Source organism: Enoplosus armatus, chromosome 17, assembly GCF_043641665.1.
Source record: "Enoplosus armatus isolate fEnoArm2 chromosome 17, fEnoArm2.hap1, whole genome shotgun sequence".
NCBI classification, from domain to species: Eukaryota; Metazoa; Chordata; class Actinopteri; order Centrarchiformes; family Enoplosidae; genus Enoplosus; species Enoplosus armatus.
The window spans coordinates 2,336,425-2,354,305 of NC_092196.1; the positions used below are offsets into that span (position 1 = coordinate 2,336,425).

The 17,881-nt window shown below is 41.3% G+C and overlaps 1 protein-coding gene across 1 annotated transcript; it reads right to left on the reverse strand.

Moving 5' to 3' along the window:
* Nucleotides 1–1,673: 1,673 nt before the first annotated feature.
* Nucleotides 1,674–17,607, reverse strand: LOC139300754 (sodium- and chloride-dependent GABA transporter 2-like). Its single transcript, XM_070923935.1, has 14 exons — nucleotides 17,478–17,607; nucleotides 15,756–15,890; nucleotides 11,259–11,396; nucleotides 10,522–10,621; nucleotides 10,252–10,384; nucleotides 8,538–8,672; nucleotides 8,218–8,321; nucleotides 6,345–6,469; nucleotides 6,082–6,194; nucleotides 5,189–5,326; nucleotides 5,001–5,103; nucleotides 3,475–3,575; nucleotides 1,911–2,081; nucleotides 1,674–1,793 (listed from the first exon to the last, which is right to left on the reverse strand). Exons 1-14 carry the CDS (start codon nucleotides 17,605–17,607, stop codon nucleotides 1,674–1,676), a joined length of 1,746 nt encoding a protein of 581 aa, XP_070780036.1.
* Between the last annotated feature and the right edge of the window lie 274 nt (nucleotides 17,608–17,881).

The window sequence follows — 17,881 nt, forward strand, 5'->3', positions numbered from 1 at the left end:
GAGGTGTCGATGCTGGAGGAGTGGGGGGCACTGTGGGGGGCAGCTGTGGTGGTAAGAGGTGTGAGAGTTCAGCCCCAGGTGTGATGAGGGGGTTGGGGCTGTTGGGCTGGAGCTGGTGGGTGATGGTGTGGGGGATGGTGTCAGGACTGTCCCATTGTCTTTCAAAACGACAGTAGAAGTCGTTGAGGCTGTTGGCGAGGCGTCGGTCGTTAGCAGAGTTGGGGGCTCTTGGCTTGTAGTTGGTGATCTGCCTGAGCCCCCTCCACACAGAAGCAGAGTCGTTGGAGGAGAACTGGTCTTGTAGTCTCTCTGAGTACAGTCGTTTAGCTTCCCTCACCGCCTTGCTAAACTTGTACTTGGCTTCCTTAAACTCTGCTCTGTTGCCACTCTTAAACGCCTCTTCCTTGAATTGAATTGAATTGAATATAACGTCAATGACAAATGAGCTAAAAACAAACGGCAAAACCCTGTTCCACTCTGTAAGTTAAAAACCCGGTTCCTGCTGTTTTGAAGTCAGATTTATACATTCACGTTTCTTCATTTGGCAGAGAGAATCTAGAGCAACGTGCAGCAGGTGCATGAACTAATACGTACTGTCAGTGCATAGCAACTGACAAAATGAGGTGAGTAGGTAGGTAGGTGATTTTTGAAGACAGGGAGGGATTCTGCTGAAAAAAACTGAGTAAGGTATTTCATTCCACCACTGAGGGAAATGAAAGTGGACTTTGGGCTAAGACTGGCCCAACAAAACCCACCTGTAGATACACCAGCGCCCATACAGACCACGCAAGTGTGACATTGATTTTTTTTAAATGAACTATAATCATTTGTAGCATGATACATGAAAAATACATTATGATATAATGATTGTAGTATTTATATAATCGTATAATGTTATAAGTATTTATTCGGTCAGATTCTATGGCGAGTTGTGCGGTAGACAGAACATCAGAAATGCATTTTCATATAATACAGTCCACTACCACACTACTATAACATAGTACAACAAGTACGTTATCAAAAAATGGCCATATAACTGAATCAATGCACAAACAACTAGCATAGTATCAACAATAAGTAAAGTAACTGGTATTTATTGCAGTTCTGTTTTCTGTCAGATATCTGCAGTTATCAGTTTGAGATCAGAATTCAATTCTGAGTTAATCGCACATACTAAATACTATGAGGACTTTGGTTAGTTTGCATACAAATCTTTTTTTTTTTGTTATTCCTGGGGATTTCACAGCTAGCTGGGTCAGTTAATGACGTTATAAGATGTATCCACGGAAAAGTAAATGAGGTGGAGCTGTTGGAGCAGCGATGGTGGGACTTGTTGGGCGGCATGGTGGCGCAGTGGTTAGCACTGTCACACGGGAGGTAAAGCTGGTTAGAGTGGGTTCGATCCCCGGCTGCCCCCGTCATGTCGAAGTGTCCTTGAGCAAGACACTGAACCCTAAGTTGCTCCCGATGGAGACCAGCAGTTGTTGACTGGCAGATTATAGCGGATGAGAAGGCTTTTCGATCACTAGTAGCGCTGTGGAACGGTTTGTTTGTCAGTTTTGTCTGTATTTCGCACATGCAAGAGCACAAGGGTGATGCAAAGACCTGCTGATGATTTCACACCATTTGGCAGTCGTTCAAATACAGAAATCCATGAGTACATTTCATGTTGATCATAACATGTCAGGGAAAGGGGCTGACAGTGGTTTCATCCCTGTTTCATTTAGGAGGTGCTCTTGGTGTGTCTTGGGACCAACAGGGTCACTAACAGGATGCCACAGGACCAACAGACGCTGTTGAGGACAGAAACAAAAGGACATTTAGTCAAACGGAATGAAAATCAAATGAACGTAATGTGGTATTGGGGTGATACAAAATATCTAAAAACTTAAGCAGGATGTGTTGCTTACCTGTCTTAGGGTACCGTCAGTGAGGCAGATTTTGCCGACAGCCCAGATGGGTACCACAGCCACAGAGGAGAGAGCCATGGCCCAGCCCAGATAGTAGGCCCAGTCTGGGTATATATAGCCCCCGTTGGATGTCAGGGGCTGGTTGTCCAGAAAGGAGCAGATGAAGCAAGCCTTGAAGGAAAAGCAGAGGAACAAACTAAGTGGATAAACAGGCTACGCTAACACTGTGAAGGACCCTAGCTTTATCGAAGTAAGCCCTCTATTGTAGCTTGACATTGTGTTGCTTATAAACCAAGACATGATGGTATGAAGTATTTTGTTGTCACAGGGATTTGCTCGTACTAATGCCTGGTCCACGCTGCCTACCAGGTCGTCTAGGGATTCGGGAGTCTCGCCTATATTTTCCGCGTGACACAGCCTTCTTGTGCCGAGTCAGAAATCCCCCCGTGCAAACTAATTCTGAGCCCATATTTATTGAGTGTCTCAGAATCCCTCCTGGGATCGCATATAGAGTGAATTACCTAGGACTAAAAACCACTCCTACCTCAGGACTTGAGAGTCATTCATGAAGCCTCTTAACTCTTCATTTAATCAAGGAACAGGACTATTCCTATTAGAGGGTGGTGTTTCTTTAACCACACTTCATCATAAGTTCTACTTTTTGGCTCTGTCAGTTGCAGTTTGAAATATTGTACAGTGGTAAAATTCAAATAGTAATCTGTAATCTTCTCTTTCATTGTCCAGTTCACCTTTCAACTACACCCCTTGTTAACGTATGTGGCCTACATGAGGGGAACATTATGGTCGCCAACAATATGAACATAAATTGTTACAGTGCATCCTCGTCTTTCAAATATTAGGCTGTAGCCCTGCTATTATTTGAAATAGCCTGAATAAAAGCATGTGTTCTCTGCTGCATCCCGCACGAGGTTAGTCTCGAATACGATTCATTTTTTTTTTTTTTTTTAGTCAAAACAAGTCAAAAAGCTCAAAAGATTATTGTCATCAAGCGTCTCTAGGGTTAGGACTCCTCCGTTGAGGCAGAAATGACTGCTTAAGTGTTAAATGTACATAGCCTGTTGAATGACTTTGTTGAAAGAGTGGTTACACACTGTCCAGATAGAAAGATTATAAGACAGACAGAGACATTCCTGTTTTGGGTAAATGGGTCTGACGTGATTTGGGTGTTAAGAGCAGAAGACAAGATGGCTCAGAGCCATGCACGCCCCTCTTTGTGACCTTGTTTTCTTGGGTATAACTAAACTGTTGGAAGGATTGTTTGTTTAGTGAAGCCTGTGCAGCTACTGTTGCATAGGTAGAATTTGCTCCTGGTGCCAGTACTAATTAAACACTTTCGTTAAGATCAACAGAGGCTGAGCAGAGAGTTATTTTTTTACTCAAAAATACTGACTTGAAAATACCATTTTATTCCAATAAAATGCAATTCTAGTTCTTTAAAAGAGACAATTGATAAATATGCCCTGCACAGATACCAGGTGCCATCAGTTGTCTTCATTTCTGCTTTGTTTCAGACCCCAGCAGCTGTTAACAGTGTGTCACTCACCAGGGAGATCAGAGGGGTGAGATAACACCAGCACAGTTTGAAAAGAGCCCAAGGTCTCTGTCCCGTCATATCTTCAACCGCGTCATACAACCGTTCAGCCCCTGCATGATAATTGCAGTTTGTTAGTAACAGTTTAAAAAAAAAAAGGACAGGACCTCCAGGTGTAGATGCATGATATACATCAATGGATTGGCCCGTAGCCACTTATTGATATATGATTGCAGCCGCGGCGGGGACAGGAACGCCCACGTAGATCATCGGTTTACATAGAGCAGGAACCATGTAGCGACTGACCGCCTTTTGTTTTGTTGTTTTTTCCCCAGTAATGTTACTGAATACCTAATGACCTCTTACTGCGTCATGTCTCAACCCAATACCAGGAATTGGAAAATATGAAGGAATTAAAAAGTAAAAAAGGGCCTGTTTCATTTTGTCTTTAAAACATTGTTAGGCCTTTTACAAAACACACGTTTTGACATCACTAACTGGGTGTTTTCCCAGGAGCTACAGGTAGCTGCAGTAACAGGATTACAGCATTCAGGTGGAACAGAAACCAAGGCTTTGATCACAAATTAGGAAATAAATGATCCACCCTGAAAACAGTTAGGACTGAAATTAGCTGTGAGGTGCTAGTTTCTGTAATGAAAAGGGTTTCTGTCTCTGGTAGTGAATCAGAGACTTCTAAAAAAAAAAACAACAACAAAAAAAACCCAGCCCCACTGGGTAGATACATTTCATGAAACCAGTGTGTTTCACATACATCTAGCAACAACTGGAAATGCAGTATTGAAAGGGGTATTTGGTGATGATTATGTGAAGACATTAAAAGCAGACACCTTTAATGACACTTAGATAGTAGAGGTTACTTAATCTAATTTCTATCTAATCTAATTAATATAATTTCTTATATTGAAGCTACTGTCTAATGTTTCCATTTTGTCTTCTTTTGGTTTGCTGCTGTCCAGCTTCTCTCCTCTGTCCGTCCTATTCCTTGTCTCCACTCTCTTAGTTATGGCTCCTTTGGCTTTCCTGTCCCATCTACAGCTCGGTCTTCTCATTTTGGATATGAATACCTGATATGCAGAAACACTGAGTTCTGAAAACGTGACTTCTGAACCTGGTGCTCTACAGGAACGCCGCTGCAATCAGACAGCGTCTCGGTTTGTATGGAATCCCAAAACCATCAAAAGACATTAAAAGGTTATCAGACAATAAATGCCACTGTTCATTTTCTGTTATTTCTTTTTGCGCACCATTTAAATGATTTAACTAACAATAATTTTCAGTTTTCTTCAGTTTGGCTGACTTCTTCTTTACAGCAAAACTCAGGCAGCTTTGTCAGACCAAGGAGGAGGCCTACAGAACTGGGGACAGAATTCTGTACCACCAGGCCAGAAACTGACAGAAAGAGATCAGAGTAGCAAAAACAAGCTACACTGAAAGGAAAAACAGGTTTTTAGCCAACAACCGTGGATAGATAGCTGGATAGCATCTGGTACATTACAGAATAATTGAAACATGCTTACCAAAGGCCCAGCCACCAGCCACACATTGGACCAGAGACACAAATAACAGACATGCTCCATTAGCACCGTAGTAGTCAACCAGCTCGAACTGGTACACTCCTCCCTGGACAACACAGAACAGGCACATGCATCTACTGTCAATTCAAATACTACAATTTGAGACTATCTGGAGTGTTTTGGTATAGTACCCGAGTGGTGAGAGGGATCTGCATGATGAAGAAGACAGAGCAGAAGAAGAGGAGGAAGATTTCTCTGTGCCATGGTCTACGCATCTGTCCTGGGAACAGGTCAATCACTGACGATGTTATAGTTTCCAAGCCTGCAAACTAACACACACACAAAAGAGATTAACTTTACCAAATCATTACATTACACCCAAGACAAGAATCTTTTTGATGATCATGTTAAGATCTGAGAAAGGCAGATTGTTACAGTCAAAAGGTCAAAACACCAGGAAACCAGTCACTTTCACTTGTAGCAGATAAAATTGGCCAAATAAGTAACCACCAACAAGACTTCTCTACTGTCATTTTGCCAAGGCAACAATTAATGGGGATCCCAATAAAGATGTTTGTTCTCTCTTCTCATTGTGATGCCCTGTCTCTTATCTGAAGCAATGAAATCCATTCCTTCAAATTCCTCTGGTTTATCTTGTCCATTCTGCATCCAGTCAGAAACATCACCGGCTCAGTACTCCTGGAGTTATTAAGCCTTTTACCCTGACTTTCAGGGGATTTACATTTTCCAAAACAATTTCCAAAGTATTGGACACATTCAAATTTTGACCTGATGATGGCGTTAGATGAAAAGTCAGAGCATCACCAGAGTTATTAAAATGCTCCGGGCACCATGGATGCATTTACCAAATGTTATGGCAATCCATCCAATAGCTGCTGAGATATTTATAGCCCATAGAGCCAGTCTGCTGCGTGTGTATTTAATGTCCTTTTGTACAAACTTCACATACTGTATGGGCTTTAAACTGCTGTTTCACATAGGCGTCCACTGAACCCAGTATAAACAGTTGCAGCATATCTTTATATGTTAAATGAATACTTTGTGCAAGGCATTTTCATCTTACCAGTGTGTCCAGTCCCAACAAAATGAGCATAAGGAAGAAGCAGGCAGCCCACAGCTGAGGCAGGGGCATCATGGCTACAGCCTGAGGAAAAGCAATGAACGCCAGCCCAGGGCCTGGGAGGACAGAGGGGACAATTTATTGTTGTACTCTCTACGTGCCTTGTACTGGATTTTTGTAAGTTTCTAGCAAAAGTGTGAGGGTACATTTAATTCTCGAGTCCAACAGTGACAGTAGCTTTAGGCGTTTAAAAAAAAAAATCATACCTGAATCGACCACCATGCTGATGGGAATTCCCTGTTTTTGGGCCATGAAGCCCAGAGCTGAGAAGACAGCGAAGCCAGCAACGAAGCTGGTGCAACTGTTGAGCACGCACAACCACAGACAGTCCCTGCATACACAAACACACATAAATGCTTACATTACTTACTACACCCATCATTTTACCCCATTCTCTTCCATGGCGGTACGTGGCAGATACGTCCTTTATGCCTTGCATTGAGCTTAGGGAAGCAGCACTGGTGGTGGAGACATATATTTACCAAACCAAGTTGAAAAAAATGAACTGAATGAAATGAGAAAAAAAAAAAGAGATCTTGAGAGAGAGGTTCGAACCCTGCCTACTTTCTCAATTGCGCACACCTGGCCAGTCGTCAAACAGTGTTTCATAGTTGTTATATATATTCATGCTAAACTTCTGTACTGCAACCTATGATGGATAGTGTTGTATTTCAAAACCTGTGCATTATTTTCTTATTTTTCTTTTTAGGACAATACTGTAAATAAAAACATAGATCAAATTATACATAATATATAATTATATATTTTAACTTATGTGTCAGTGTCTTTGAGTATCTTGAAAAGCACTCTATAAATATGTATCATTATTATTATTATTATTATTATCATCATTATCATGAATATTAAAATGCTCTCTAATGGTGGGAACTGTTGGGTCTCTGTAATAACATTATAAAGAGTATGGTCTAGAATTGCTCTATTTGTAAAGTGTCATGAGATTTGCAGTGGCGTCTGCAGAGATTCATTTCAGACTGCATAAAAGGCCCAACAATCTTATAACAACAACAACCAATAAGATAAGGCAGCCTGTATAGCTTACACTTGTTGCACTACTAGCTGCGACTCATTATCCTCATTGCTCTGAGCGCACGGTAATAATTGAAGGTGACTTCAGATGAAGAATATCAACCTTTCTACTAACTCAGACTTCTCTCATTTGTACTATGGTGGCAGGACAGTAAGAGGACAACGTTCAGAGAGACTAAAGCAAGAAAATCAAGCAGAAACAACAAAAGTGAGGGGGACAAAAATTGAATTTTGAAAGTGAGACATTACGCCCATGGGTGGATTTATACTTTATAGGAAGTGTTTTCAACCTGTATGTTTTGCTTCACAAGAGGGAAGACTTGTGAAGTAACTGGCTGGTCTGGCAAATGTACAGTACTTAACAAATTTATTAGGCCACCACCCAGTGTAAGGTGTTTGCCACCGCTGCCCTAAATTGACAGTATTGCTGATGACCAAAATATTTTATGTTTCTGTAATGGTTAATCCACCAGTATGTGCAAACCAAGCTCTTTAATCAAAATAATATCTTTAATGCTAAAATATAATTATTGTTGTTATCCATGAATCCTCAAATTTACTGTTTTACAAAAAAGCAGAACAAAATAGTAAAGCACATTATTATTTTTTGATTGAGATGCCAAATTACAGTTATTTACTTGCATTCCTGAACAGAAAAATTTGTTTTGTGGTTTCAAGAATGCAAGCTGTTATCAGGGCCAAAGGAGGTCATACAAAATATTAAGATTTTTGGTTAATATATGTGAATAAGGACTATTTAGTTGTTCCAGTTTGTTATTTGCCTAATAAATAACAATACAATTTTTAGTTTTTGACAGATTTCTAAAATATTTGTATTGTGGTCTAATAAATTTGTTAAGCACTGTATATCAGGTAAACTTTCAACCCCCGATACAGAGCAACGCGTGGCTACCATTTTGAATTAATACACGCTAACACAGCACTGTGGGGATAGATGAAAACATGTTGAACAAAACTCCAATAATATAACTTCCACAATGGATTAATAGAACTACTGATCGCGTGACTTACCTGTAACAGTTGTTCTTGACTTTGTTGTAGCTGCCCAGTGTGATTATGGTTCCTGATGCAACACCATAGGAGAACAGGACCTGAGCACAAGCCTCCATCCACACCTGATAAACAAAGATGAAAAACCTTGTGGAATCAGGAGTGTGTCCCAGGAGGTTATTGATTTCTCTACATCCTTTTGTCTCCTATGATAACTGACCCCAGGTAGGTGTGACACAGCTCAACATACAAAAAAAAAATAAAAATACAGCTTTCACAAATACTACTGCACAGACAAACTAGACCCTGTAAAGCTGCATGATTTGTCTAAAGTGTCTCACCTGAAGGTCTGCCAGGCGAGAAGGATCTGGATACAGGTAGTAGACCACACCCTGCCAGGCTCCTGGCAGCGTCAACCCCCTGACCAGCAGGATGGCCAGCATCACATAGGGGAACACAGCCGTGAAATACACCACCTGAAATTTCAGTGGTTATTTAACATATTGCAGGCCACATACAACCACTGCATCAGGTCACAGAAACACTACGCCCCTACACTCCTGTTAGTGTCGGTTACATCTCGGAGAGGTAGGTGTATATATTTTTTAAGACTGTCCACAGTCCTTCTGCAATGCTGGCAGTATCAGAAACAAAATCAAAAGCTGCTTTTATGTCATGTTGGCTGAGTGGGAAGGGTGAGAAAATATCCTATTATTATGACTTGTTACAAGGGATATTGTTACCTGTTTGTACAAGTCTACTAACAAGTTAAACCAGATATGAACTAAATGTGTAGTATATGTAGCTGATTTGTATTACCTGGCACAGTTGTATTGATGCCGGTAGATGTACAGTGATACATGATACCCGATGAATGTGCAGACCCAAACCGTCTCATAGGGGACATTTTTCTGAATTATAAGTACTTTTAGTTTTGGTACTTCAAGTACATTTTGCTAGTAATACTTACGACACTTGCATAGATTTACTTCAGTGCTGGTTTTGGCCTCTGATAAATGCCTGAGTGACCACATGGCAGTGGGCTCAATCCTAATGGGGCTGACATCGAACACTGAAAGTTATTACCATTCTATATGAACGCAACATGTGACAATGTAAAAATCTTCACATGCAGCATGTAAAGTTGATACTGCAGAAATGAAAGCTAAACAAGATGTGGGACAAATAAAAATGCAATTTTTGTCTCCTGAAAGTTATATTCATATACACCTAACCCTAACAAGAGCAAAGAAACATTTACGTTGAACATGTCTACAAACTATTCAGTCAAAGATTTCAGATTTCATTTGTTTCTTCATGATACCTGCTCTTGGCAGCTGGTTATGGTTAGGCAGGTGACGGTATGATAAAGGATATGTTTTGGATCTTTCTTTGGATATTTTGAAACGGTACATTCAAATGCAGTTATCAGTCTTTGTTTTGGATCTTTCTTTGGATATTTTGAAACGGTACATTCAAATGCAGTTATCAGTCTCTGTTTTCAAGCTTCCGGTCCATACTGACCCGTGGAAAGATACTGTACCTTTGTAGAGCAACTATATGTACTGTAAAATATTGGGATCAAAATTATCTGTCCTTGTTCCATGTCCTTGTGTGGAGAGGACCAGGTGGAGTGGAGGGACAGAGACACTGCTGGCCCGACAGACTGCTGCTAATATTGAGAAATATCACTAATATTATTGCAGCAAAACTGACAACTCCCTGTATTAATCCCCTAACATGAAAAAATGTGTTTCTAAAAGAGGAAACAATGTTTGGACTTTAGCTGAAAGGTAGAATGTCCTGACCGCTCTTATGGAGCTCAGGAACCATCCAGTGGACGGCTGCTTTATTCCAATGGAGGTCACTGTTCACTTGGAATCTGTGTGTTTCTTAGCAAAACTCCAGATTACATTCAATGGATGTGAACAACAGCATTGGTAAGACTCATCTTACAGGACCCGAAAATAGTTCTCCAGTGCCTCAACCATCTATTGCATTTCCTCCAATATGCATTTGTGAAGAAAATAAACGGTATACAAAATGTTCACAGACCTTTCCTGTGGAGCGGACCCCTTTCCAGATGCAGAAGTAGCAGGCCACCCAGCAGGCCAGGAGACACAGCAGCAGCTCCCAGTTGACTGCACCAACCTCCTCTATTCCCCCAGACATGGACAACACTCCTCTCCTGTGTGAGGACAGTTGGTGATGGTTATACACATAAAGAATCACGGTATTTCACAAAAACAGAATGTAATCATACTTGATCCATTGCTGCCACCCTATTTAATTCATCATGAGCTTGATGTGACAACACTGACTCACTCCCAGAACTCAGAGACTGAGGACTTGGTGAGATTTCCCGACGTCAAGTTGCCACTGTGTATTGCGGTCCAGTTGGTGGAGGTGAGGTCCACACATCTGTCTGTTGATAGGAAGGCAAATGGGTCACATTGATTGTTAAACTTCATACCACAATGTATGTTAATGTTATTAGAGAGTGAATTCTGCTGCCCATTTTATAATATATGACAAGCATTTGAATGATAGGACGGTAAGTTGGGAATTTGTTTAATTCCTGTTTTCACATGCTGTATGTAAAGCGTTTTGCTGGATATTCATCCATGCAGTTTGGATGAATGAACATTGTAATAGGGGAGGGAGATACTGATACGATTGTTTGGTTGTACGTGGTTTTGATACTTAGAAGTTATTATAGTGACCTTAGTAGGTGGTGCAAGATGTGCATTTATCTCTGCATATTTAACCTTGTTGCTGCAGTCTTTAGGTTTATCCGACAGCATTCAATTCAGACTTGTGCCGTGTTGAAAGTGATGTTTACAGGTCTGACCTAGTAAGACTGGCATCTTGACTTTTACGTAAAAGTGACCGGGGCGATTATTCAGATATGAGACAAACATGTTAAATTGCCATCACATTAATGCAAAGGGTTGCATGTCCCTAACCCTAAGTCAATACAAAACCCATAGTGAGCTCTTTTAAAAAGAGGTAGGTTTGTTCTTTAAATTCGCTTAACTCATCTACCCTCATCCCATACTGACCCGTGTTCCAGGGATTGTTGCAGGTGGCCCAGGGCAGAGGGTCTCTGAAACAGTAGATGAGGTAGAGGAGGGCCCAAGCCAGGATAATGCTGTAGAGTCTTGAATACAGCTGGATTATTATGATAGAATAGCCAGTCCCTGGAGGGAGAAAACATCCTAAATACCTCAGTTTAGGGTGTAATTTCATATAGCTCTGGGAAATGAATGACACCTACATCACCATGAGAATACGGTGAATACTGTCCAGGATCACATAAACAGTGTTTGAAGTTCAACCAAAAGATGAAAGGAGCTACAAGTGTGGACATATACAAAAGTGTATTAATTTAGTCTCACCTTTTAAATCCAAAAAGTCAACATCAGAATGTCCCCAGCGTGTGAAAGCGGGTGTGTCAATGAGTGAGGTGAAAACAGTACAGCTGTGGCCAAAAGTTTTGAGAATGACACAAATATTAATTTTCACAAAGTCTGCTGCCTCAGTTTTTATGATGGCAATTTGCATGTACTCTAGAATGTTATGAAGAGTGATCAGATGAATTGCAATGAATTGCAAAGTCCCTCTTTGCCATGAAAATGAACTTAATCCCACAAAAAACATTTCCACTGCATTTCAGCCCTGCCACAAAAGGACCAGCTGACAACATGTTAGTGATTCTCTCGTTAACACAGGTGAGAGTGTTGACGAGGACAAGGCTGGAGATCACTCTGTCATGCTGACGGAGTTAGAATAACAGACTGGAGGCTTTAAAAGGAGGGTGGTGCTTGAAATCATTGTTCTTCCTCTCTTAACCATGGTTACCTGCAAGGAAACACGTTCAGTCATCATTGCTTTGCACAAAAAGGGCTTCACAAGGATATTGCTGCTAGTAAGATTGCACCTAAATCAACCATTTATCGGATCATCAAGAACTTCAAGGAGAGAGGTTCAATTGTTGTGAAGAAGGCTTCAGGGCGCCCAAGAAAGTCCAGCAAGCGCCAGGACCGTCTCCTAAAGGTAAAGTCATTTTCTCTGATGAATCCCCTTTCCAATTGTTTGGGGCATCCGGAAAAAAGCTTGTCTGGAGAAGAAAAGGTGAGCGCTACCATCAGTCCTGTGTCATGCCAACAGTAAAGCATCCTGAGACCATTCATGAGTGGGGTTGCTTCTCAGCCAAGGAAGTGGGCTCACTCACAATTTTGCCTAAGAACACAGCCATGAATAAAGAACGGGACCAAAACATCCTCCGAGAGCAACGTCTCCCAGCCATCCAAGAACAGTTTGGTGACGATCAATGCCTTTTCCAGCATAATGGAGCACCTTGCCATAAGGCAAAAGTGATAACTAAGTGGCTCAGGGAACAAAACATCGAAATTTTGGGTCCATGGCCAGGAAACTCCCCAGACCTTAATCCCATTGAGAACTTGTGGTCAATCCTCAAGAGGCAGGTGGACAAACAAAAACCCACAAATTCTGACAAACTCCAAGCATTGATTATGCAAGAATGGGCTGCCATCAGTCAGGATTTGGCCCAGAAGTTGATTGACAGCATGCCAGGGCGAATTGCAGAGGTCTTGAAAAAGAAGGGTGAACACTGCAAATATTGACTCTTTGCATAAACTCAATGTAATTGTCAATAAAAGCCTTTGACCCTTATGAAATGCTTGTAATTATACTTCAGTATACCATAGTAACATCTGACAAAAAGATCTAAAAACACTGAAGCAGCAAACTTTGTGAAAACCAATACTTGTGTCATTCTCAAAACGTTTGGCCACGGCTGTAGGTATAAGCCTCTGGCAGCATTTTTAATCACCAGAACAAAATAGGAGACATTTTATATTTTTCTCATTGTCAACAAATCCCACGAAAAGACCAAACCAACAGTGAATGTATCTACTAACTAAGTATTGTGTGTGTGTGTGTCAAAGCCTGTATGTATTTAACCAGAGCGCCAAATGTGGATTAATCCTCTGCTGTGTACCAAATTCTCCTGTTTGAGGAACGTTTGTTTTTAAAAACAAAAACAAAACAACGCTCTGGCTTGTTTTGTATTTCTTTAAAACCAATCACAATCGTCTGAAATAGTCGGCCAATGGCAGATTTATACCAACAGCCTACATCCGGGGAGTCAGACTAGTTTTCAGCGAATGTTGCAGTGGCCTGCTGTTTTAGGAAATTCAGCAGGAACCAGTGGGCTTGGGGCTGAGTGCAATAGACATGGTAGAGGATGTCAAAAAAGTATTGAGATACAAAAACTAACAATTTTTCTGTTTGTTGACCAAAAATGAATGATGTACAGCACCATATTCACTTTTTGGTTCTATTAAACAGCTCAAATAAACATACTTAACGTTGACTTATCAGCTTGAAGCTCAATGGCTTTTCCTAATTGAAGCCAGAATTGCTTATAAACCTGATTTCGGAGTGTCTGTTAAACCTGGTTAAATACAACGGATTTTCATCTGCTCTATATCTGTGATTGGTGCTGACAGTACTTCTTACGCAGCATTGCATCTCCTAAATTCCAAACTATCAATCTATTTTGATTTCTGTTATTGGAGTTTTGTCCAAAAAGGTCTGTACATTCCATTGCTTTTTGGCAAACAAAATGAATATATATATTAGTTTGTGCAAAGTCTGTATAACATATAAAACATGAAATATGCTAATTTATGTATTTGGTCACCGTCATCAAATGTGCAAGCCCAGTTTGTGGCAAAGGCAGGGTTACCACTTCCGTAAAAAAAGTGACAAGAAAGTACACTATATTGCCAAAAGTATTCACTCACCCATCCAAATAATTGAAATCAGGTGTTCCAATCACTTCCATGGCCACAGGTGTATAAAATCATGCACCAAGGCATGCAGACTGTTTCTACAAACATTTGTGAAAGAATGGGTCGCTCTCAGGAGCTCAGTGAATTCCAGCGTGGTACTGTGATAGGATGCCACCTGTGCAACAAGTCCAGTCGTGAAATTTCCTCGCTCCTAAATATTCCACAGTCAACTGTCAGTGGTATTATAACAAAGTGGAAGCGATTGGGAACGACAGCAACTCAGCCACGAAGTGGTAGGCCACGTAAAATGACGGAGCGGGGTCAGTGGATGCTGAGGCGCATAGTGTGCAGAGGTCACCAACTTTCTGCAGAGTCAATCGCTACAGACCTCCAAACTTCATGTGGCCTTCAGATTAGCTCAAGAACAGTGCGTAGAGAGCTTCATGGAATGGGTTTCCATGGCCGAGCAGCTGCATCCAAGCCATACATCACCAAGTGCAATGCAGAGCGTCGGATGCAGTGGTGTAAAGCACGCCGCCACTGGACTCTAGAGCAGTGGAAACGCGTTCTCTGGAGTGACGAATCGCGCTTCACCATCTGGCGATCTGATGGACGAGTCTGGGTTTGGCGGTGACCAGGAGAACGGTACTTGTCTGACTGCATTGTGCCAAGTGTAAAGTTTGGTGGAGGGGGGATTATGGTGTGGGGTTGTTTTTCAGGAGCTGGGCTTGGCCCCTTAGTTCCAGTGAAAGGAACTCTGAATGCTTCTGCATACCAAGAGATTTTGGACAATTCCATGCTCCCAACTTTGTGGGAACAGTTTGGGGATGGCCCCTTCCTGTTCCAACATGACTGTGCACCAGTGCACAAAGCAAGGTCCATAAAGACATGGATGAGAGAGTTTGGTGTGGATGAACTTGACTGGCCTGCACAGAGTCCTGACCTCAACCCGATAGAACACCTTTGGGATGAATTAGAGCGGAGACTGAGAGCCAGGCCTTCTCATCCAACATCAGTGTGTGACCTCACAAATGCGCTTCTGGAAGAATGGTCAAAAATTCCCATAAACACACTCCCAAACCTTGTGGAAAGCCTTCCCAGAAGAGTTGACGCTGTTATAGCTGCAAAGGGTGGGCCGACGTCATATTAAACCCTATGGATTAAGAATGGGATGTCACTTAAGTTCATATGCGAGTCAAGGCAGGTGAGCCAATACTTTTGGCAATATAGTGTATGAATACTTGAAGTGAAAATTAGTTGACTTTGCAATTATTATTATTATCATCATCATTATTATTGGAGGAAGTCAGTTTCAACAAAACAGGGGTTAATCAATATCACTCTCTGTGGCTACATTCACATTGTTTCTTTTTTGTCTCCAACTGTGCAGCTGGTTCAGACAAGGTTGTCCGTTATTCAGTTTCTTATTCTGCTTTGATACCTGCTTCAGGTGTTGCCAAGCTGTGGGACAAAGAGCAACAAAATTCAGCTGCAGTTAATTGTCCTCTCGTAAAAAAAACCCCAAAAACTTAGTGGGTTTTATTAACTAAAATAAGTAGTGTTACTTTGCAAACTTTAACCCAAATAAATACATTTACAGTCCATTTTGAATGACGTCTTCAATTTAATTGCTCAATGTATTGAACAACACACTGATACAGAATACATACAGTGTTTGAAATTTAGAATCAGGGTGTGGGAAATGTTTTTTGTTAACAGTGACAGAAATGATGCGATTACCCTGTGCCAGCGGGCAGAGCTTGGTCCAGCAGGTAATGGCGCCCTCCTGTGTGTACTGGCCAATCACAGTCTCCAGCAGGAAGAGTGGTACGCCACACAGCACCGCAAAGAAACAGTACGGTAACAGGAAGACACCTGCACACACAGAAATACACCTTAGACTAGTGAATGGGATGGGACAAGGACTGGATCTGCATTAATAAAAAGTGAGTGTTTGATCCAATGTAGGGCTATAACAATTATTTTCATTATGGATTAATCCGGCAACAGCTTTCCCGATTAATTGATTAATCTGTTGACCATTCATTGTTCTATAAAATGGTAATAAATGATATAAAAACAAAGTAAAGTTCAGCTCCAGTCCAATCCACAATCAATAAGACTTTCTGGTGTGCAAGAACTTTGTAGTAATTGACAGATCTGCTGGTGTTTAACAGGTATGTTTAACCTGCTCACCATGGTAAGTATGCTAATGAGCAACACAAAGTAAATGGTAAATGATCTCACTTATATAGCGCTTTTCAACCTTCACGGTTCCCAAAGTGCTTTACAGCTAAGTCTCATTCACCCATTCACTCACCAATGGCGACCGAGCTGCTATGCAACCCTAAGTTGCTCCATCGGGAGCAACTTAGGGTTCAGTGTCTTGCTCAAGGACACTTCGACATGACGGGGAACCCCCAACCCACTCTAACCAGCTTTACCTCCCGTGCGATAGTGCTAACCACTGCGCCACCATGCTCAGGCTGATAGAAGAGTCACTGGTTTTGCAGGTATTTGGTCATAAATCAGAGTGAAACTATGCTAGCATGGCTAAAAAGCCTCCTAACCAGTTTCCCATACTGAACATGTTGCATGTTCCAGGAGTGGAACCTTGGCTGTTTTTCTGCAAGTAAAAATATATGTTGAGCTAGGCACAAGTCAATTATACATTTAGATCAGATTTAGAAAATTAGTAGCTACTGAGTCCTTCAGTTGCCCACAAATGCCATCATTTTAGTAACTTTATTTTAGCCGCTGGTCCCAATTATCCATGTGGCGAATACAGTGAATTTATACAGAGTAGGAGTGAACTTTTATAAACTTTTGCAAATGTACTATAATTTGACTGATGGTGTTTCATTAGTCTCAAAACCTGCACACATATAAAACCAGGCACGTAAGTGATACAAGCACACGGAAGTATCCACGTGTGGAAAAGCATCCTCGTCAAGAGACTTTGGAGTTGGGGATGGAATAGACAGTGGCTGATGTCCCTCCTCTTTTGACTGGTCACACCGAATACTGACATCACTATTGATTGGACATTTGGTTTGATCACTGACACAGTCGAAGACGGGCGCTTAAAAGATTACCTTCCTTTTACATTTTTAAAGATACCACTTTTAAAATGTATTTGACTGTTGAAAACTCAATTACAAACCCCACCCCCCTCAAATTATATAATCTATATAAATGGGCAAAAACTGTTTTATAAACTATTTCAAATTTTTTTCCCCCCTTTGGCTACTTTAAATATACTTAAATAAAATATAAATGTAAGTATACTTGAAAGGAAGCAAGTGTAGCAGCAGTTGGCCCCCGTGCTCGCAGGACTGCATCTGTGCACGCAGAGTTTGACTTGCAGTTCCTTTTACATTATCTACATTTCATTTGTCTAACAGATTCATATTCAAGTTCATATCAAATATTACAGTATATTGACTGTGTGTTCCAGCTCACCTCCTCCATTCTTATAGCACAGGTAGGGGAATCTCCACACATTGCCCAGGCCCACCACATTGCCTGCTGCTGCCAGAATATATTCCCTTTTCCTCCTCCACTGTTCCCTCTTTTCCGCTTTGGTCTCCATATCTGTGTTCTCTCCTCAGTCCTCTGATCAGCACTATCAGGACGCAGCACTGTCAGCCAGGTGTCACACTCATTTGAAGACACAATACTGAGTGGCCCAAGGCCATGGATGTAGTGCAGCAAGTCCAACAAGTGCTTAGTCGCTGTTTCTGTGGTTAAATCCTGTCACCATACATCTTTCAAAATGTATTTGCGGTTTCAAATTAATAGTGTCATTTCTAGGGTTTTCTCAACTACCTCTTTAATTTAATCATAAATTACACAGTTCATCTTAG